Source organism: Corythoichthys intestinalis, chromosome 3 (assembly GCF_030265065.1).
Source record: "Corythoichthys intestinalis isolate RoL2023-P3 chromosome 3, ASM3026506v1, whole genome shotgun sequence".
In the NCBI taxonomy this organism is placed as follows: Eukaryota; Metazoa; Chordata; class Actinopteri; order Syngnathiformes; family Syngnathidae; genus Corythoichthys; species Corythoichthys intestinalis.
Window position 1 is genome coordinate 51,548,574 of NC_080397.1, and position 23,039 is coordinate 51,571,612.

The window sequence follows — 23,039 nt, forward strand, 5'->3', positions numbered from 1 at the left end:
CTGACCTGCACACAGTCCGAGTTGCGTGACGTCCGAGTTGCGCTAGATTGCGAGGGCCCGTTCAGTCCTGCTTGCAGGCCTAGTTATAATTGCTCTTTACCTAAAAAAAGTTTTATCCGATTACTCGATTAATCGATAGGATTTTCAGTCGATTACTCGATTACTAAAATATTCGATAGCTGCAGCCCTAGTTGCAATTATAGAAGCCATCAATACAATACAAGAATAACTCACAATACTGTGTATACAGTGACATCATTCAGTTGTGCCATGTACTGCTTCATAATTAAGCACCTCTTGATTAAAATTTACTTTAGAGATGGACCGATATGAGTTTTCGATACCGGTTAATAATAGTTAGAGGGGCCGATAACCGATTTTTGGAGCCGATATTCATTTGCAGTAAAAGTGTAAAAATATTAAATAATGCAAACACTGAACTTCATTGAAATGCCTGAAGCGTGTTTATTGAATCACACAAATAAAAAAAATAATAGCTTCAGAAGAAGACTCAGACTCAGAAACATCGCTAATAAAAATAAATATAAGGTATATCAGTAGCTCTCCGGAAAAGAAGTATTGTTCCTCTCCTCAAAAAACGTTTTAAACGTGTTACTGTACAACCGTGCCACCTTCATAATGCGAATTATTTTTCAACAAGAATAACGTAGAAAAATGCTTGTCTTTATCAGAAGCTTGATTGAGTGAGTCCATTCAAATCCGCTCACAAACACAATGAGTTGCCCCCGCACACTAGTTTTCGACAAGCTAAACAATGTTTGACATATTCGCCACCTTTGAAGGTAGCGCTTCCAAGCGTCTCTGGCAAGATCAAAGCTTTAATGCCTGTCAATCATTGTTAACTTTAATAAGCAAAACTTGCAGTGCACTGCTGACGAAGTAAAGCAGCAGGACGGAGAGTGAGGCTGTACGAGCATGAAGCAGAAAAACATACCGTAATTTTCGGACTATAAGCTACTACTTTTTCCTCCATTTTGAGTCCTTCAGCTTATAGTCCAATGCATCTTATTTGTTGACATATTTGTGTTAATATGTAAATGGTAAATGGTGTTATACTTATATAGCGCTTTTCCACCTTTCAAGGCGCTCAAAGCGCTTTACACTAACACTTAATTTGACAGCGATGTCATAAGACCGTCATAATTATGATATGACACTATCATTAAGTGTCGGGAAAATTATGTCAGTAACTCCATTTATAACCAGCTCGGATCTTTTACATCCATTCAAATTGAGACAATTTGCCGGATAACACTAAATGACATCTGTTATAAGCATTCATTAACCCTTTAACACCTAAGCCTATTTTGGCCGAATTTGCATGCATTTGATGTTGCCTTTATATTTCAAAGAAAAAATGGTTTTTTCAGGACACCTTGAACTTCATGTCCAAACTGTTGTTTTCTTCACTAACCAATTTTAAACCACATTTTGGACCCCAAAAGACAAAAAAATCCCAAAATCTTTTTTCAAAATTTGTAATGTTGACGTCCCACTGACAACCAAACATGCTCGACCAACCATTTTGAAGCTTGATAATATTTATTCAACTTGTTAGGATTAACATTCAGTAGAAAAAAATAAGATTGAATAGTTTTATGTTTGACAATTCAACACAAACAGCAGGTATGGTCATAGGCGTTTTTTTGCCTTTACACATACTATGGTCAAAACAGGTTATATATTGTGCAAAATAGTGAATTTTTTTTTTTTATATATATCATCTAACACAAAAAGGGTTTGGAAGATATCGCTTTGTGAAGTTAGGTGTTGTACCCATCACCTTATCAAAAGTATATACGGACATGCAATCAAGCTTCTTGAACACACATCTACATAAAAATGGAAAAGATTATAGTGAAGAAAAAATATATATAACATTGAAAAAAAGTATTTAAAAAAAAAATATTGACAAGTAGTTCAATTCAAATTTTTCAGGCATGCGACCCAATAAAGTTTTGTTTTTGTTTTGTTTTTTGCGCACTGAATAAAGCTTCTTCTTGAACAGGTCACGGAGCTGCGTCACACACAACGTCACACAGCCTACTCTTTCGCCGTTTACGCTCTACTGTCTCTTCTACTCGCCGAGACGTCGATTCATCAGAGGAAAACAACGACAAATACAACTCATCTTCTTCCTTAAGTTAATGAAATAATGCATTAGCTTGTGCTAAATGTAGTTTTAGATTCATTCTGCACGTTTCAAAGTCGCTTGCTCAAACCAACCGGTGTTGTGCATTTTTCGGCACAACACCGGCCGTTGCTTGCTTCGCATGCCTCCCTTTCAATAGTTGGCGCCTCGCTCGGAAATTTATTAAAAATGATCACATTCGGTTCGTCCTTCCTGACATCACAACGACTCTTGGGATAAGTAGTCTTTTGTGCTGTGTTCGGTTTTGAAAAAGGACAAGAAATGATGGAAATATGGAGATGGATACATGGTCCATGCAGCGTTTTAATGCATATTTATGAGTGCAATAAAACTATAAAACTCAAATGACATTATCTCCTGTTTTTCTAGGCCGATTGACTTCAAATAAAAACTGGTGTGGACATCAACTTACGCACTTTCAAACGAGACCAATCAGCAGCGCGTGGGCGATGTAATTACAGCGTGACGAAGCTTCAAAGACGATATGCGTAAACGCGTCGCTGCCGACACGTTCGGTGTTAAAGGGTTAATACTCATGACTTGTCATGTAATAATCATGATTGTTTAATGACAGTCTTATGGCGCCACTGTAAAATAAAGTGTTACCAAATACCATAACTGGCAATTAATGAAACAATTGGAACAGTAACTGAAGAAAATTAGCACAAAACATGAATTTTGATTGTTATTTACATCTGTAGCGCTGCAATGCATGCTAGGAGGCATGTTGGACAACAATAGTGTTGAGAGCAGATGGCAACAGAAGTTGACTGTCTCCCCCAAGGGAGCAGTGATGGCCAAATGAAGTGTCTTGAAGCAATCATGGTGGTTCTTTTGGTCATATGACAGTTGTATGATGCAGCTGTCAAATTAAGTGTTGCCATTTAATATCTTTTGATATAAATACCCCATAATATAATGAGGACAGTTGCGGTTTATAGTCCAGTGCGTCTTATGTTTGAACAAATGCTGTTTTCGTGCCAAATTTGGTGGGTGGCGGCTTATAGTCAGGTCAGGTGTGCCTTATGGTGCGAAAATTACGGTAAATATACATATATATTTTTTCTCCTTAAATTTAGAACCCAGTCCTTTTCACCCGATTCCGATCTTCTGAAAAATGGCACAATCCCTCATCCCTGTCCCTAGTTTGAGATTGACATTTTTCATATCGGTCGGTTGGATTTTAAAAATTACAAATATCAATCTATCTCTAATTTACTTCATAACAAAACAAAACATACGAAATACTACTGCAGGGATGTCCCGATCCGATCACGTGATCGGAAATCGGGCTGATCGCGCCATTTTTCAGAGGAATTGGGTGAAGAGGCAATCAATCAATCAATCAATCAATCAATCAATCAAATTTATTTATATAGCCCTTTACAAAACCCGAAAGGCCCTCAAAGGATAGGTAATTTTTAAAAGATTAAGGGTTTAAAAATACCTAAATAATCCAGAAATATAATGGCATTCCCAAAAGAAACAAAAATATATAAGTTGTATACTCTGCAACACTCCCGGAAAAAGCAGAAGAGGAAGTACTGTAAACAGTACAGTACTGTTACATGTTTGGAACTTTTATCTAATAGTTTATATTATTGTTTTTGTAGTTTGAATGGTCAAATTTGCCTGTCAATAGAAGCAATTCTTTTTTTGTTGGTGGGATCCATTACTTGGACATTTAAGCAAGTTAGAGCATTGCTTGGTCCCTCTGAGTGGGGGGTGAAGTCAACACTTTAGGTGTGGTTGTCAGATGAGTAACTGCGGTTGTTTGGGACTCATCTGTTGTTGCAATGCAAGCAGATGAGCAGCAAACGCAGAGATAATGTCGCTTTATTTTGTGACTTTTCGACCTTATGAAGAAGTTTTAATAAATAGTAATGTTAATTGTGTTGGCAAGGTAATATAGATAGAATAGTGGAATTTGTCCGGGAAATGATTTGGGAGCCTTTGAACGACTAATAGGGATTTGTACTGCTCATGTGAGGGCACTTAAAAATCCATTTTCAATTTGTTTTAATATGTGAACACATCATTGTAATGTGACCAGTTCTAATATTTTGACTACTTTTAATTTGGTGTCGATTAAATTGCGGCAATTTCTACAGATATAAACGTAAAAGTTTAGATTCTTAGTTAAAACCATAAAACGGGCGGTTGTCGTTCATTTTACGTAAATATTTCAAGCGAACGTTGCAGTATTGTGTACTCCAAACAATCAGCCGTTAAGAAACAAAGAGTTTTTTAAGTTCAAAATTCTTGTAAATAAATTAGAGCTGTCAAAATTATCGCGTTAACGGGCGGTTAAAATATTTGACGCAATTAACGCACACGCCCCGCTCAGACAGATTTAAATGACTGTACAGTGAATTGCCCACATGTTAATTGTGTTTTATAGAGTTTTGCCGCCCTCTGCTGGCGCTTGGGTGTGACTGATTTTATAGGCTTCAGCACCCATGAGCATTGTGCAAACAATTATTGACATCAACAATGGCGGGCTACTAGTTTATTTTTTGATTGAAATTTTTACAAATTTTATTAAAACGAAAACATTAAGAGGGGTTTTAATATAAAATTTCTATAACTTGTACTAACATTTATATTTTAAGAACTACAAGTCTTTCTATCCATGGATCGCTTTAACAGAATGTAATAATGTTAATGCCATCTTGTTGATTTATTGTTATGATAAACAAATACAGTCCTTATGTACCGTATGTTGAATGCATATATCCATCTTGTGTCTTATCTTTCCATTCCAACAATAAATTACAGAAAAATATGGCATATTTTATAGATGGTTTGAATTGCGATTAATTGCGATTAATTACGATTAATTCATCTTTAAGCTGTAATTAACTCGATTAAAAAATGTAATCGTTCGACAGCCCTAAAATAAATGCTTAAATTGCAGAATTTCTATAGATATGAATGTAACACACCCTAGACTCTTGGTAACTTAAAAGCAAAAACAACGGGAAGTTATCATTCATTTTACATAAATATTTCAAGCTGAAGTTAGGGTAATTTTTTTCCATTCATTTCATTGTATTCACAACGTTTCAAAGTGCATACATCGCATGGTGCAAAAAATATAATAATTACCTTGAATCCTCGGCCAAATCACTCTTGAAACACTCCTGCCTAATTGTATGCAGTAAAACAGTAGTTCTGTTTCCACTTAAATCCGGTGTTAGAACGCAGCATGTGTTTGAGTTGATAACAGTGAAAGCCAACTCAACTTCTGCTTGGGTCTGCCCCCCTACGGGAAGGCGTGGAGCAATGTCTGTTGGAGCTATCTTGTCAACTGACGGGGAAGTCGATGAGCTAATGTAGATACATACACCATGTGTTGCCTTAATTATACGTTTTTTAATTGTTTGGGGCTCCAGATATATTTGTGTTTTGTTTTTTGGTCCAATGTAGCTCTTTCAACATTTTGGGTTGCTGACCCCTGACTTAGTTGGATTTTGGCCCTCGTACCAATCCAAATGACTGTCACTCAATATTTTTGGTACGCAAATGAGAAGTTATAGAGGAAATCTGCTGTGCACTTGAATATTTTAGGTTGGCATTTCTACTCGCGCCTTATTTATTTGCATCCTTGCCAATGAGTTGGTCTTTGAATTCTTTGGAGGATTTGTGTGTAGAGCGGCTGCGGACAACTAGCGTCCCAGGGTCAGTAATTGGCTGGCCACCAATTAAAAACTGATAGTTTTAATTATATATACAGCCAGCTATACAAAAACAGCAATTACCATTTAAATGACTAATACATGAATCATCCTCAGAGAAGTGTTTATTATTTAAATTGTCAATTATTAAAGCTCTGGGGCCAAACTTTATTGTCTTTCTCACCATGCAGATCACAACTGACCTGAGGCATCGCTGCACAGACAGTCACACTGGGACATCAGCCTCAGCTCCCATGGCCGCCGCTATCATCGCTCTGGCTCTGGAAGCAAAGTAAGAGCAACTGAACCGCATTCCTTCCCTTTCATTTCCTTTTACAATTGTCTTACCTTCTAATGACTTTTTAAAGAGGGGGAAATACCCATACTGAGAGGTCTTGCATTGGATTGCACCGGCATTCAAGTAGAATAATCTATTCAAATTTAAAACTAAGTTTGAGCCCACTTGACATCTACAATTCAGTATGTTTGGCAAGTGACCCCTCATGCTCGCTTTATCCTTTGCAAAAGGCAGGAAAGAACCTGGCAAAATTGATGTGAAGGCAGGAAGAAAATATACTTTCTTCCTAAAATTGAGATTATAGTATAGACCCTACCTACGTGACGTCACAACTCCTTCCTCCTGACTGGTGCCGCCCAATTGTCCGTCAACACATCATGTTTACCTGTTACGGCTACGTACATTCCTCCTATTTACGACGTGTTTTTCTGCTCGTTAACATTAATAATCAAAATGGTGAAGGCGTGTGTGGCGGTCGGTTGCAGTAACAGAGAAGATAGACGGAGAAGACGGAGAGACTTGAAGTTCTACCGGATTCCGAGAGACCCGGAGAGAAGAGAGCGAGATGGGCTGCTGCAATTTGACGAGAAAACTGGGCTCCAAACGATTACCACCGATTATGTAGTAGTCATTTTATATCTGGTAAGATGCATTTAATATATATTTAGAGGGTTTTGGGCTGACAACCACAATTAAGATCATTGCTAGGCTAATCGCCGACAACATACACGTATGTATGTCGTGAGAGTGCTATCGTTAAACCATATAAACATTAAAAGCCCTAACTCCATTGACAAACGACATGAAATACATTAGACTTGACAGTGGATGTTAGCAATAACAAAAGATTTTGAATTGAAAATTTCTTAACTCACCTTTCCAAGCACAAGATAGATTCCTGCCGAATTTTCGTGGACGAGGACCTGTTTCACCCAACCAGCAACGAAGTATTTATAAGCCTCCAAGCTCTTAAAGTTTTTCAAACTTTCGTGAGAATAGGCTGATTTTGTGTGGACAAGATAGTTGTACATATCAGGGTAGCTAGCAGATGTCAGGCAAATACGGCGGAGACAGCGGGTCGAAAAACATCGATTTAGGCATCAAATATGGATCTGGCGAATGGATAAACTGAAGCTTTTCCACATAACGCCTTTTATGCAACACATCAATTGAGTTTACGGCATCCGAAAGCACCGGGTCTTCCATGAAATGCATTATAAATTGCTCGATCAATTGAGACCATTGATAATACAGACACAAAATGACGGACAAGGGGGCGGAACCATACAGCGAGCACGTGATTTTGTGACGTCGGTGGGTAGGGTCTATAGTATGAACATATTGAACACATACTTTGGTGATGCCCTCACTCTGTTGAATCAAATGTCTCCTCAGCAAGAAAAACAGTCAAGTGAATACAAGAGACTTAGGCGCTTTCACACTAGCACTGTTTGTTCCATTTTAAAAGGACCAGAGTTCTTTTTCTCAGATAGTCCGCATCCTTTTGTAAATGTGAACGTGCATCCGAACTTTTGTTCGGAACAAACAAACAAACTCTGGTCAGCTTAAAAAGTCATGGGTCTCGGTCCGCCTTAAGCCCACCCTGCTTCGCTTGTGAATGCAACCAGAGCAGGGTGCGCTTTTGCTACTTTATATGACGCTACACGCAGGGCATCCTTGGAAGCGGAAGTACAGCGCGCACGTTATTCAGAATCAACAATGGCAAGATGACAGACGATTAATCATGGCCAAATGCTGTTGTGCGCTAAGCAGTTGCAGTTGATACACCGAATCGCATTCTAATGTGGCGGTTGTGTTTTGCATGCTGTTGCTGAAACTACCATGTGTGAATGACTGGCCGAGACATGTGGAGCCTCTCAGAAGGGCCGTTTTGTGAGTCTCGCTCTCCTGATTTGACAGTCCAAAAAGTCAAGAAAGTGAGAGCGATTGACCTGGGGCAACACACGGTTCCTTTTTGTGATTTAGTTTTCCCTTATGATTTTTTTTTATATACTCCAGTTCGCTCGGTATAGAAACGGTAAGGAGCGACCCTGCCGCTGGACGTGCGACATCTTAATTTTTGTTATATTACAGCGTCCCGCTGTGACGCTGCATTTCCTCTTCTATTTGTCCAATCAATGAGTGCACCATTCTTCTACATGATGCTACTCGGAAAGTTCGGCTGGCGCAGTGTGAATGTTGAACCTTTTCAACAAGGTATTTGCAAGTGTTGTTTCGAGGTAGCTCCCCAACCGGACCGTGGTCCTCTTGGTCTAAAACAGGGGTGGGCAAACTATTCCACAAAGGGCCGCAGTGGGTGCGGGTTTTTGTTGCAACCCATTAAGAGGACACATTTTCACCAATCTGCTGTTTTACAAGTGCAATCAGTCGATTGCAGTCCGGTGCTTCTCATTCCTGCTGAAACCTCATTGGTTATACTATCTGTGCTGGGTCAGTTGGAACAAAGACCAGGACCCACTGCGGCCCTCGAGGACCGGTTTGCCCACCCCTGGTCTAAAATGAAAGCGCCCTTATTCGCTGTTCAATATTCAATCACTTAGCGTCTTTAAAGCACCGTAAAAAATTTTGTATTTGACATAACCGTCAACATGACTCGAAAGCGCGGATTCTAAATTTCTCAGTTTTTATTTGGCACGGAATGACCACGGAAAACCGGAGATTTGATCCTGTTAGTTTCGTAATAGGAAATATGTTTTCTCCACTAGAAGGCACTCTAGCTCTTTGGATGAATAATGCTTAATTTCTGTAGAATTTTTTTCTCTCCGAAATTTGTTTTTTTGTTGTTGTATTTCTTTGGCATAATGTGGCTATGTAATATGTTATAGTACAGTATAATAATAACTGTTCATATAGATATAAAAAATATCAAACATCTGAAGCAGTTACTCACAATGTTACTCATTACTTAAGTATTCTTTTCACTAGTGATGCATGATAATACATTTTTCATTCGATATCGATAACCGATAATTTCCTGCCCCTTCCACCCGATAACCGATAATGTCACGCCGATAATTCTATTCAATTATGTATGTAAAATTTTAAAGTATACAAAGATCAAATGTTACTGTACAAAAATGTAATTTAGTGCTATTTATTTCCACATCAAATGTGAACAAGTAGTAAATTCCAACATCTAAACAATGGCAATGACATTGTGTAATGGTAAGCTTTTGGCAACAATTACTTAGAGAGTAAACACCCAAGTGGCACAAAAATGCCTTTAAAAGTAAGCCATTCCTAACATATATCACATTACTACACTGCAAAAACACCTCCTTAAAACTAACAGAATTGGACAAAACTTGATTGCGCACATTTGGAGGCTAAATCAAGTATATAATTATCGGATTGCATTATCGGTTGAATTTCGTTTTATCTGGATTATCTGTGTGACGTCATAATTGCCATTATCGGCCGATAATTATCGGTGACCGATATTATCGTGCATCTCTACTTTTCACCAAATACTTTTTTACTTGTACTTGAGTCAATTTTTGAGATGACCATTTTTACTTGAGTAATCTTATTTTGAAGTAATGCTACTCTTACTTGACTAAAATTTTTGGCTACTCTACCCACCTCTACTCCTTACAATGGAGAATTACGGGGACTCATTCTCCCTCTTTATTTTTTTTACCATTCCAATTTTATTCATTTTAATGCGGCTGTGTTTTTCACAGTTCTACAATGCAGTACTTTGGAAACCAATGCAAATTATGAATTAAGAAAGCCGGGCGTAGACGACCAAGGCGCCCGTTGTCACGTGCCAAGCTCATTCAGTTAGGCGAGGTCACTTCATTTAACCCGGATAATCCACTTTTAATCCCCAGAGGTAGAAAATATTCCGGCTTTTCCTGGCATGGCCGGGCACATAAGCCTGTTTCCTCAACAAGATTTATACGCTGACTCTCTGCCCGGATTTCTTTCTTCTTCCTCCCTTCTTTTTTAAAAATGATTTCTTACAAATTTTAATTGAAAAACTTGAATGCACACGCAGGCAAGGAAACATCAAATGCTTGAATGAAGATGAAGAAAAAAGTGACGCACGCAAAGTTGGACAAACTAATAGGGCTCCAGCTATTGATTATTTTTGTAGTCGATTAATCTATCACCTAGTTAGTTCGAATAATCGAGTAATCTGTTTAGGAACATTAAATGCGTTGCAGAATAAATTTTAGGCAATATAAAAGTCTTGCTAAGACTGCACTTTCAAAAGACCATTAAATGCTAATACAAAATAAAATTCTTCAAACTGCAGAATTGCACTTTCATTTAAAAATGAATTACAAAAATAAACGAGGATCTAAGTACAAGAGAATAATTGTCTAACTTGCATAGCAACTCTCCGCTAGCTTAAATGCTATAAAATGCTAACTTTTTTGTTTCTGCGATGCTCTTAACAAATTGTTCCAACACATATTCCCACAAAAAACGGCTAAATATACCTAAGCTAAACTACGAATGCATGAAAAAACACGTTTGCGGAAACAAAAACTTGCCTTATGTTGGTTTTAACAGGGAGCAGCAAAAAAAAAAAAACTAAATGCAAACTTTCAAAACAAACCATTGCAACACCACTCTAATAAAATGAAGACTCGAAGTAGTAAAATTTGATTCTAAGCTTTTTTTCTAATTGAATTATTCTAGTTAATCGATTTATCGTTGCAGCACTACAAACTCAGCAGGCTATGATTTGGGTTTTCAGGATCTTTGTCTGCAAAACATGCTTGTATACAGTGGGGCAAATAAGTATTTAGTCAACCAGTAATTGTGCAAGTTCTCCCACTTGAAAATATTAGAGAGGCCTGTAATTGTCAACATGGGTTAACCTCAACCATGAGAGACAGAATGTGGAAAAGAAACCCCAGAAAATCACATTGTTTGATTTTCAAAGAATTTATTTGCAAATTATGGTGGAAAATAAGTATTTGGTCAATACCAAAAGTTCATCTCAATACTTTGTTATGTACCCTTTGTTGGCAATAACAGAGGCCAAACGTTTTCTGTAACTCTTCACAAGCTTTTTACACACTGTTGCTGGTATTTTGGCCCATTCCTCCATGCAGATCTCCTCTAGAGCAGTGATGTTTTGGGGCTGTCGTTGGGCAAAACGGACTTTCAACTCCCTCCACAGATTTTTTATGGGGTTGAGATCTGGCCACTCCAGGACCTTGAAATGCTTCTTACGAAGCCACTCCTTTGTTGCCCTGGCTGTGTGTTTGGGATCATTGTCATGCTGATAGACCCAGCCACGTCTCATCTTCAATGCCCTTGCTGATGGAAGGAGATTTTCACTCAAAATCTCTCGATACATGGCCCCATTCATTCTTTCCTTTACACAGATCAGTCGTGTTGGTCCCTTTGCAGAAAAACAGCTCCAAAGCATGATGTTTCCACCCCCATGCATCACAGTGGGTATAGTGTTCTTCGGATGCAATTGAGTATTCTTTCTCCTCCAAACACGAGAACCTGTGTTTCTACCAAAAATTTCTATTTTGTTTTCATCTGACCATAACACATTCTCCCAGTCCTCTTCTGGATCTTTCAAACGCTCTCTAGGGAACCCCAGACGGGCCTGGACGTGTACTGGCTTCAGCAGGGGGACACGTCTGGCAGTGCAGGATTTGAGTCCCTGGCGACGCATTGTGTTACTGATAGTAGCCTTTGTTACTGTGGTCCCAGCTCTCTGTAGGTCATTCACTAGATAACCCCGTGTGGTTGTGGGATTTTTGTTCACCGTTTTTGTTATCATTTTGACGCCACGGGGTGAGATCTTGCATGGAGCCTCAGATCGAGGGAGATTATCAGTGGTTTTGTATGTCTTCCATTTTCTAATAATTGCTCCCACAGTTGATTTCTTTACACCAAGCGTTTTACCTATGGCATATTCATTCTTCCTAGCTTGGTGCAGGTCTACAATTTTGTCTCTGGTCTTTGTCTTTGGTCTTGGCCATAGTGGAGTTTGGAGTGTGACTGACTGAAGTTGTGGACAGGTGTCTTTTATACCAATAATGAGTTAAAAACAGGTGCCATGAATACAGGTAACGAGTGGATTCTCCTTAGACCTCGTTAGAAGTTAGACCTATTTGACAGCCAGAAATCTTGCTTGTTTGTAGGTGACCAAATACTTATTTCCCACTCTAATTTGGAAACAAATTCTTTAAAAATCAAACAATGCGGTTTTCTGTTTTTTCCCCACATTGTCTTTCATGGTTGAGGTTTACCCATGCTGACAATTACAGGCTTCTCGAATCTTTTCAAGTAGGAGAACTTGCACAATTGGTGGTTGACTAAATACTTATTTGCCCCACTGTATATTGTGAGATGAAAGTATTTTAGCCTTTGTTTGTGTCTGTTTTTTGCAAGAATTACAATCCAAGTAAGTAGACTATGTAGACATTAGGAATTGAAGTTCATTCGGAAAATAGTACAAAATGCGCTAGCATACAGGACGGGATAGGAATAAATTTGGCTTCTTCAAAAGTTAATTTTAGTAATAATAATTTGTCCTTTTTTATTTTGATTGTTGCTCAATGCTTGATTTTGTGATTTTTGCACCCAGTAAAAAGGCTTTGGTATTCTTGTATGTTTGTGCTTCATGTAAAATATTCATTTCAATTCGAGGTGTGAATCTTTGGGCACCTCACGATTCGATTACGATTCAGAGGCTACGATTGGATTGTAAGTCGATTATTGATGCACAATACCCCCAAATGTGATCACATTTGTTTCGATCCCTGTGCATAATGATAACAAATTAAAGCCTTTCTTTTGTAACGAATTCTCCCAGTTTAACAAGACTGTAAGATGAATATTCAATAATCAGTTATATCTTTTATATTTTTGTGTCTGTTCTATCAAGCGGATAGTGGAATTGACATATTCTTAATGTTTAAATCGTCTGCATAGTTTTATGATCATTATAAATGCATTTACACAACAAAATAACGCTGGAAAAGTTTGTTAAATATGTTTCTCATATGAGAGCAAAGCGCCACATTCGTTTACATTCAGCGAAGCCGACGCGGGTTTCTGTATAGCATCTTCAACAATCAATTTGAAGCCTTTCCATACCCCACTCCGTCTGCAGTGCATGCTTTTCTTTTCAATTCCCCCGTCTTTAGTTTGTTTTTCTTGCTGCTTCTTATCGAAATGGAAATACAAGGATGCCGTCTCGTCGCGGGCGCCAGGGCGGGAGGGGAAGATTAAAAAGCGCGGGGCCACGGCGTTAACGTGTGCAGGCATGCACAACGCCTTCTCTGTTTTATCCAAATTATTTATTTTATAACAAGTATTCCTTAGTTTAACATCCATACATCGTTTTAGGATAAATATATGAATATGGTATTTATTTTAAAAAATGTAGCAAGAGAGAAATCCGGCCCGACCCGACCCGAACTTAAATAATTGACATTTTTTCCCTGACCCGGCCCGAAATTCGGGTCGGGTCGGGTTCGGGTTCGGGTTCGGGCTCGAGATATAAGCTTTACAACAGAGCCTTCCTGAGAAGTCTCCTGCTATAAGATGGCGGCTCTTTACTAACACCGGCGAGTCTGTCATTTTGCATGTAGTTCTATCAGAGGTTGCGCTAGACTTTTTCATTGTTTGTCATTTTGACTGACAGGGTCATAAAAATCCGGTCATAATCTATTTTTACCCGTCACTTACATTTTTAGAATGTTAATAATGACATATTCAATAGTATTAAGTTTTCATTCATCTTTAATTAATATTCTGTCCGAACAAGCGTAACAGAGAATCCACACCGCGCCATCACACATCAAGCAGCTGTGCTTTATTAGCGCCTAGCTTGCCTTGAACACGGCTTTTTAGGAAGGGTCGGACTTGACAAGTCATTAAAAAAAAAAAAAAAAAAAAAAAAGAAAAGAAAGGTTTGAGGATAAGCCTGAGAATGATCGGTTTTCTCTCTGCTCCATATAAGCAATATTTCAACATTGCTTACACGGCCGAGAGTCGGGGCAAACTGCTCGTATGTGTGTGTGACATGCACGAACAGTGCGTGCATGCTATCGATTCATATACTTTGAATATAAACCTGTACAGGGATTATTTATGCCTGTTATTTCTGTCCTCTTTTTAATAAGCAAAACATGATATCCCTGGAATGACGGATGACAGCCAGCATGTGTGATTGTATGGTCATTTGTTTTGATGCTTCTGCACATGCGGGTCGTCTTGCTCAGCGCATGTCGGACTTATGTCAGGCGTATGCGTAATACTTGAATGGTCTCAATGGACAAAGGCAGTCTGAACGGGCACGCTAAAAAACCAGATATGACAAAAAATCGGATTCGTGCATTAAGACCTGTAGTATGAACGTAGCCATAGGCTTGTTGCTGTTAAAAAGAGGACACAAATAACAGGCATATATAATCCCCGTTTAGGCTTATATTCAAAGTATATGGATCGATAGCATGCACGCACTGTTCGTACATGTCACACACACATACGGGCAGTTTGCCCCGACGCTTGGCCGTGTAAGCAATGTTGAAATATTGCTTATATGGAGCAGAGAGAAAACAGATCATTCTCAGGCTTATCCTCAAACCTATTTTTATTTTTTTATGACTGTTGTCAAGTCCGGCCCTTCCTAAAAAGCCGTGTTCAAGGCAAGCTAGGCGCTAATAACGTACAGCTGCATCACTACTGTAGCTACCGTACCGTCTCTCGCTTTTTGATGACGTAATTGCTGCATTAAATCCGATTTGTGGGACTGGACAGTACAGACCGGCGCGACAGTCTGGAAAAATGTGGCCCAGATCGGATTTAGACCACATACGAATGTGACCCAGATCAGATTTGAAATGGTCCCGTTCTATGCGACTTGTCACGTTCAGACCGTCAAGTTAACGCCTCACTCGAGTCGGAAAAACACAAAAAATCGGATTCGTGCATTAAGACCTGTAGTATGAACGTAGCCTTAGTTCGGACGCTCAGTTGCCTTGACATTTTTCCGAGTAAGGCTAACGACGTCATGCATCAAGAGAGACAATAGCTAATTAATATGCTCACTCGCCACCCTGTGGTCTGGGGTGTGAATTGCAACCTTTCAAAATGACGGATGAACTTCAGTTTTTTCCGTCACCGTTTTAAAAAAACCGGTCAATGATGGAAAATATTCGGTTAACGCGACCCCTGAGTTCTATATACATGTGATATCTACCGTAACATTTTTTGTGCATAGTTTGTAGCAACATAGGCGAAGTTTGTTGCAACTGGACGTTGTTTGTAGCAGCTGTCGGCGTTTTTTTTTTATCTTGCGGCATGAGTTGTGGAATGTGGATGTTTAGTCTCGGTTCGTTCCTCATTGCATCCCGAAGACCGCAGTGACTGTGTTTTAGTTCTGCTTTACTTTGCATATTTAAATAATCGGAATATGGATGTTAATCGTTCTCAAAACTTCAGCGGCCGAATCGCGAGTAATCTAAGAATCGGAAATTTCACACACCTTTAATTTCAATGATAAAATACTTCATCCTTGTTTAGTGTATTCAATTAAATTTTAACGGACCAAATCGGAATCAAATAAACTGTTGATTCTCTCAGTTTATTAAATTTTTAAACAATAAATTAGGGATTAATGAATGAAATATTTTCAAAAATGAATGCAATTTTACAACTAAATTATTGCTTATTTTCAAAGCCCATGTGGTCTGCCACGCCTACCTCTTTAAGCATTTGCTGTAAGACCTGTACCATTAATGAATGGGTGATAATGGCACCTGCTTGAACCCGAAACAGATTATTTGTTGGACCACTAATCTGCAACAGTGGAATATGGATGATTGATTTTCTATTTGGCTCCACACGTCTTAGTGCATCCTATTTTTTTCAAGCTTAATTACCCGACGAGGGAGCCCCGTGAAAGCCGCATTAAAACCTTTAGATTTGCTGCCGCTGCTGCCGCCAGCGGTTTTGTGCCAGTCGGTGCGCATGCTTCCCTTAATTAGTATTGGGTTGTTTATGAGGAGAAGGCTGTTGTGACCTAGATAACGATGCCATTCCACTCTTAATTAATGACAATAAAACATTTATGGGGCTACGATTACTCAGTGCCAGCTACTCCGCCCCCACCATCCCATTAATATTGATCTTATGTGTCCAGATTCATTTGGCCTTCACATCACGTATTTGTGTTTAGTTGGTTGACTACATACTTAAAATATTCTTTGATAATACAGTGATCCCTCGTTTTTCGTGGTTAATAGGGACCCCCCCCCCCCCCCCCCAACGATAATGCAAATCCGCGAAGTAGAAGTGTAGCTAATTTTTTTAGGGGGAAAAGAAAAAAAATCTGTTTTCAATGTACAGTGGTACCTCGACATACGATAGCTTCGACACACGATCTTTTCGACATCTGACGTAAAATCTAACTCACCATTTGTTTCTACATCGGACGGCATGCTCGAAATACGACGATTTATGACAGCGCCAGTTTGTTTGTTTTACTGTAAGACGGACACACAGCGGAAAGCCCGCAAACAGTTTGCTGAAGACATGTCAACAAAGCACATGGATTACAGGAACCATGTCCTATGGCTTTCTTGTGTACCGTCTTCAGAAGAGGCTTCCTCCTGTGGTGACAGCCATGCACACCAATTTGATGTCGAGTGCGGCGTATGGTCTGAGGACTAACAGGCTGACCCCTCCCCACCAACCTCTTCAATCTCTGCAGCAATGCTGACAGCACTCCTGTTATGAGTCACGTGACATTTTAGAGGGGAAAATGACAAGCAGTACTCAATTTGGACATTTAGGGATGTCGTTTTCAAGGGGTATACTTAGGCCTATTGTGATAACAAATTTTTGTGTGTGATAATTTATCTCATAAATTACTGCGATATGCGATATTATTCCCCCCATTTTTTTTTTAAAAACCAATTTACAATAACACAGTGAGAATACAGTATATATTAATAGATCCAGTACACTCATTTAATGATAAGTATTTACTCTTAAATTCAAAATACTTTTTAAGAAATCACAATTAAAAACAATAGACCATGCCTCTTAAGTAAAAGACAACAATATTAATACCGCACAGAAACACAGAATAAATAAAATGTGTTTTTCAAGGAAAAAAATAAAATTGCACTTAATAACTTAAGCATTTAGGCAAATGAAAACTTTTCCCCTCAAAGCTTCTGCTATGGTGTTCCATAGGGATGCAACGATACAGTTAAGTCACAGTTCAGTACGATTTTCGATACGGCGGCCATGATTTTCGATCTGATTCAATACATTAATGCTCTGTCATGGCGGCTTATAATATATCGATGTATAATCACTCTGGGTTCACGGAGCCAATGGCATGGTACGTAGCACATCTAGTTTGCCATTTCATGATATCTAGAGTGTGCGCGCATTAAAAAAAGTTAGCAAACGCCACAGTCGTCACTTGACGTCTGCTCATTACTGCACACCATCAACATATGACAATCGACTTTCATAAACAGGACGAGTTTGAAACCCAGCGCTCTTAATTTGCCACGCAATGTCCTTTCAGCTGTCCGTTGTCAAAGCGAGGTTGTTCGTAGCAGCTCAGTCGGTAACAATGTTTCGGCGGACTTTGTTCTAAATATCCAGTGTTGTGCCAAAAAATAGCCGCCCCGCGTGAAATGTCACCCCTGACGGGAGCGCCCACACGTCAACAACACCGGCACGCCGGAGATGGTCCGCAGTCAATTCGGAGCACTGATGTGGCCGGTATACGTTGAACAATAAGATATAATGGGAACGATTGGCTCCAGCGCTATTTTTTGCCAGACCTGGAACGAAGATGCATTTTGCGTAGTTGGTAGCAAGGAATCCGAACTTTTAACAGCACGTCTGCCGCACGCACGCACGCACGTGCACGCGAGGCGATAAATCGCCTTCATTTTTATTTATCGTGCGATAAATGGAATTATTGCATATTGCGACAGGCGTACTCACTTTTGTTGCCAGGGGTTTAGATATTATTGGCTATATTTTGAGTTATTTTGAGGGGAAAATAAATGAACTCTGTTACATAAGCTACACACGGACTACTTTTTATTGTGTCAAAGTGTCATTTTGTCAGCGTTGTCCCATGAAAATATATACAGTGGGGAGAACAAGTATTTGATACACTGCAGATTTTGCTGGTTTTCCCACTTGCAAAGCATGTAGACGTGTGTAATTTGTATCATAAGTTCTCTTCAATTGTGGGGGACGGAATCTAATTTAAAAAAAAAAAAACAACAGAAAATCCCGTATGATTTTTAAATAATAAATTTGCATTTAATTGCATGAAATAAGTATTTGATACATCACAAAAATCGAACTTAATATTTGGTACATAAACCTTTGTTTGCTAGTACAGATACCAAACGTTTCCTGTAGTCCTTGACAAGGTTTGCACACACTGCAGCAGGGATTTTCGCCCATTCCTCCATGCAGATCTTCTCCAGAGCATTCAGGTTTTGGGGCTGCTGCCGGGTAACACGGACTTTCAGGTCCCTCCATACATTTTCTATCGGGTTCAGATCTGATGACTGGCTAGGCCACTCCAGGACCTTAAGATGCTTCTTACGGAGCCACTCTTTAGTTGCCTTGGCTTTGAGTCGTTGTCATGCTGGAAGACCCAGCCACGACCCATCTTCAGGGCTCTCACTGAAGGAAGGAGGTTGTCAGCCAAGATCTGGCGATACATAGCCCCAGCCATCCTCCCCTCAATACGGTGCAGTCGTCCTGTACCCTTGGCAAAGAAGCAGCCCCGAAAAATGTTTCCTCCTCCATGTTTCACAGTTGGGATGGTGGTGTTGGGGGTTGTACTCATCCTTCTTTTTCCTCCAAACACGACGAGCCGAGTTTAGACCAAAAAGTTCAATTTTGGTCTCATCTGACCACATGACCTTCTCCCATTGCTCCTCTGGATAATCCAGATGGTTAGTGACAAACTTCAGACGTGTCTGGACATGCACTGGCTTCAGCAGCGGGACCTTGCGTGCGCTGTAGGATTTTAATCCATGACGGCGTAATGTGTTTCCGATGGTTTTCTTCGAGACTGTGGTTCCAGCTCTCTTCAGGTCATTGACCAGGTCCTGCCGTGTAGTTCTGGGCTGATCTGGACCTTCCTCATGATCAGTGATGCCCCATGAGGTGAGATCTTGCATGGAGCCCCAGAATGAGGCAGACTGACCGTCAACTTGAACTTCTTCCATTTTCTAATAATCACTCCAACAGTTGTTACCTTCTCACCAAGCTGTTTGCTTTTTTTCCTGTAGCCCATCCCGGCCTTGTGCAGGTCTATTATTTTATCCCTGATGTCCTTACACAGCTCTTTGGTCTTGGCCATTGTGGAGAGATTGGAGTTTGTTTTTTTGAGCATGTGAACAGATGTCTTTTATACAGGTAACAAGTTCAAACAGGTGCAGTTACTTCCGGTAATGAGTGGAGAACAGGAGGGGTTCTTAAAAAAGAACTAAGAGCCGAAATATTTACTAGTTGGTAATGTATCAAATACTTATTTCATGAAGTTAAATACAAATTTATTATTTAAAAATGATACAATGTGATTTTCTGGATTTTTGTATTAGATTCCGTCCCTCACAGTTGAAGAGAACTTATGATACAAATTATAGACCTCTACATGCTTTGTAAGTGGGAAAACCAGCAAAATCGGCAGTGTATCAAATACTTGTTCTCCCCACTGTACTTAAATATCTGCAGAGATGCGAGGGGTGTACTCACTTTTATAATACACTGTTGTTTTCAGATAATGTATTTTTTCTAATTTCTAGTTATTTTATTGACCAATGTGGGAGTTAATCCACTCACAGAGCAGCATCTCCAATGCTACTTACTTTTGCGGTACAGCAAGACTGCCGTTGTCCAATACTTTTTTTCCCTTTTTTTTCCACAGTGTTGTCATGAGGGATAACTGAGCACCTGTGTTGTTTTTAGCCAATACTGCTTTTAATTTGCCAAGTTTGATTGTGTACAAAGGACTGGCTTGATTTGAACGAATTTACTACTAAAGACCATTTTTCTCCACACTGTGTAAAATGTCTACATTTGTAATCCTGTCCAAGTGTGGTGTTGCGAGGCCCAGTGTCCTCAGGTGTCGGGCCTTTTGTCTCAACTGTCACGCAATAACTCTTTATCCTCATGGAACACAATGGTTGGCTGAAACCGACATTGAGGGCAAGTGAAGCCGGCACTCTCAGATGGCTTGGAAGCATCTGGCTGACATAAGGAGATGGAAAGGGAATCCCAGGAAAGGCTTTGACCCACTTCCCGGTTCTCCCCCTTTTTTATGTCGGGTTTGTGACATGAAAGGAGTTGAGACACATGGTTGCCTGTCCTGTAATGGATCTCACGTGAGATCAGAGAGGCCGGCAGGAGGGAGGGAGGGAAGGGGGGGTACACATAAATGAACATCAACAAGCTGCAGCTATGTCTCCTCTGTTATTTTCCCCCTCCATTTTGTGCGCGCAAAATTTCCTTTTCCGTTCGCGTTCGCCGTCGGTTGTTGACCACCTTGTCCACCAGTGCATTGTGAGGCTTTTTTTCTGGGAACTGGAATGCTGAATTTAAAACAGTAATGTGAAGTAAGGTTGGCCAACCATGTTTTTGAATAATATCAATGGCTAAACAGTTATAAGCATATTTTCGTTATTTTTTTTTTTTAACGCAACCCTTCCAGATTCTTTGTTTAAACCATAGCAACGCCCTTGACAACAAAATGCTTTTCTTCGGCATTCCTCGGAAATCTTCGGAAATTACGTCACACCTAGAAGTGCTAGGGAAATCCGCCATAGAACAGTATTGTTTGTTGCATTGCTTCTCGGTAAGATGCCACAGCGGTGTGTGGGTGTTTTGTTCTCACTCAAACGAAAAGTTGTATGAGTGGCCAAAGGATAGCAGGGCACGTAAATGGACATCTTTCGTTCGCACGAAGCGAATGAATTTCACGCTCTCATCAATTAGTGTTATCTGCTGCAAACACTTCGAAGATGCCTGCTTCCTTAACCGGTCTGCTTATGAGCAAGGATTTGCCAAAAAGTAAGTGTGATTTTTGGATAGATGACTGATGACTTTGTCAAAGCAGAGCTGCCAACTGTTGTGGAATGTACAGTATAAGCTAGCGACGTTAACCGAAAGTTAACTTGTGGCAATCCCCGATCATAGTTGTTGCTGCGTTCGCTAGGTTAAGCGTGTTTAAATTGTGCGTCATCTACGATCTTGTCCGAAAGGGTTAATCCACTGTCAATCGGGAAAGGGGTGTGGATGTGCATATAAGCGGGTCGGCGTCGCGGTAATTCACGGTCACGTTGCAGTAAGAGACACACACTGCCGGTGAGTTTGTGCACATTTATTTGTATTTGTATTATGTATTTCCACCTTCATGCTTCAAGCATTGCATTGCATTTGTACGGTTTGGCTTTTCTTTCACGGTGATCGCTTGATAGCCTTCTAGTTTTTGTTTCGCGAGAGCCGCTGACAGGTGACAACTTAGCGTGTTGGCATTGAGTCAATCTCGCAGCGAATCAGAGAGCGGCTCAAGTCACGCAGTGAATCATGGGAAATGTAGTCTCGGAACAACACTGAGGTGGTGCTTTGTAATCTGTTCACTTGTGTGAAAAAACTACATTTCCTCTTGCCATTAGACGCCACTTCCTGCCGAGAGCTGTGCCGAGCTGTGTTCTTACTGTTAGCTCCATGTGTGAATAAAGAAACAAAGTTGTCAGCACGTCGTGTGTTCGATACATTTGTAAACAAAAAGCTCATAACAAGACACTATGCACGATCCGTTTAAGAGACGCTGGAGTAGTAGGAGGCGAGGAGGAGATCAGCGAGAAGCAAAACTTTGCAGTCGAATGTGGCGGCAGCCCGCTATTATTTTGTTTTCATACTGTTGCCACAATAAAGTGGAGAAAGCCTTCAACGACTCATCTCCTTCTTTCCCTCCAACGTTTTTATATTATTATTTTATATGCATGAGAGCTGCCGGATCTGCCAAAATGAACATGAAGTCTGATTATTAATTTTTTTAACAATGTCATCAGATAGACAAAAACATAACATTATGTGCAAATGCCTGCATCTTCAAATCATGAAAATAGTAACAGCCTATGTCTTACCAATCTTGTAATCTTGATGGGTCTTGTATCCATTCCATATCAGGTAGTCTAGGCACATTGTCTGCATCCTGATTAGCGTCTGGCTAATACATGTTAGGTCCAACATAAAATTCCAACCTCCTCTTCTTCCTCCAACTCTTCAAAAACTTGGATCTCCTCCCTTGCGCTCGATCTATCGCTTATATCGCTGTTTGAATCATTGTTTGAAGGGCTTTGTATGGCGGCCGTATGTATGGAGCTGACATCGCTGTTCCCGGTGTGACGTATCACTTCCGGGTTCGTCCCCTTTCAGGCTTGAACTTCGGAAACGCGATTATTTGATCAAATATACAACATATAAATAATTTTTTCATGCTTTATTTGTTGGACAATGTTTCATTACTTTAATTGTGACCCTATTTGTCATGTTATGAAATTACTTCACATTACTGCTTTAAGAGGGCGGACCTCCCTCCCACTAAAACCCATTCTTAGATTAATTATCACAAAATTGACTCATGTGAAGATAGTGTGCATGTCGAATTCAACATCGCTGCTCAATGTTGTACGACTTAAGTATAGGATCTCATTGGTCTTTGTGTTTACGGTCTTCTAGTCCTCTTCTAACTTGGAGAGATGTTCAGCACATTATTGTGAAGACCTCGCGAGCCGGACACCTCAGCGCCCCTGACTGGAAGACCAACGCAGCTGGTTATAACGGTATGTAGATAGCGTGGGCCTAGTATACAGTACACTGCACT

At 39.9% G+C, this 23,039-nt stretch overlaps 1 protein-coding gene across 1 annotated transcript in view; it reads left to right on the top strand.

Moving 5' to 3' along the window:
- The window catches only part of LOC130913537 (proprotein convertase subtilisin/kexin type 5-like), a 305,474-nt gene that overhangs the window by 123,374 nt on the left and 159,061 nt on the right, over positions 1-23,039 (top strand). Inside the window, exons 9-10 of the mRNA XM_057832213.1 lie at positions 6,042-6,142; positions 22,895-22,998. Of these exons, the coding sequence (XP_057688196.1) occupies positions 6,042-6,142; positions 22,895-22,998 (205 nt within the window). The remainder of the gene's footprint in view (positions 1-6,041; positions 6,143-22,894; positions 22,999-23,039) is intronic.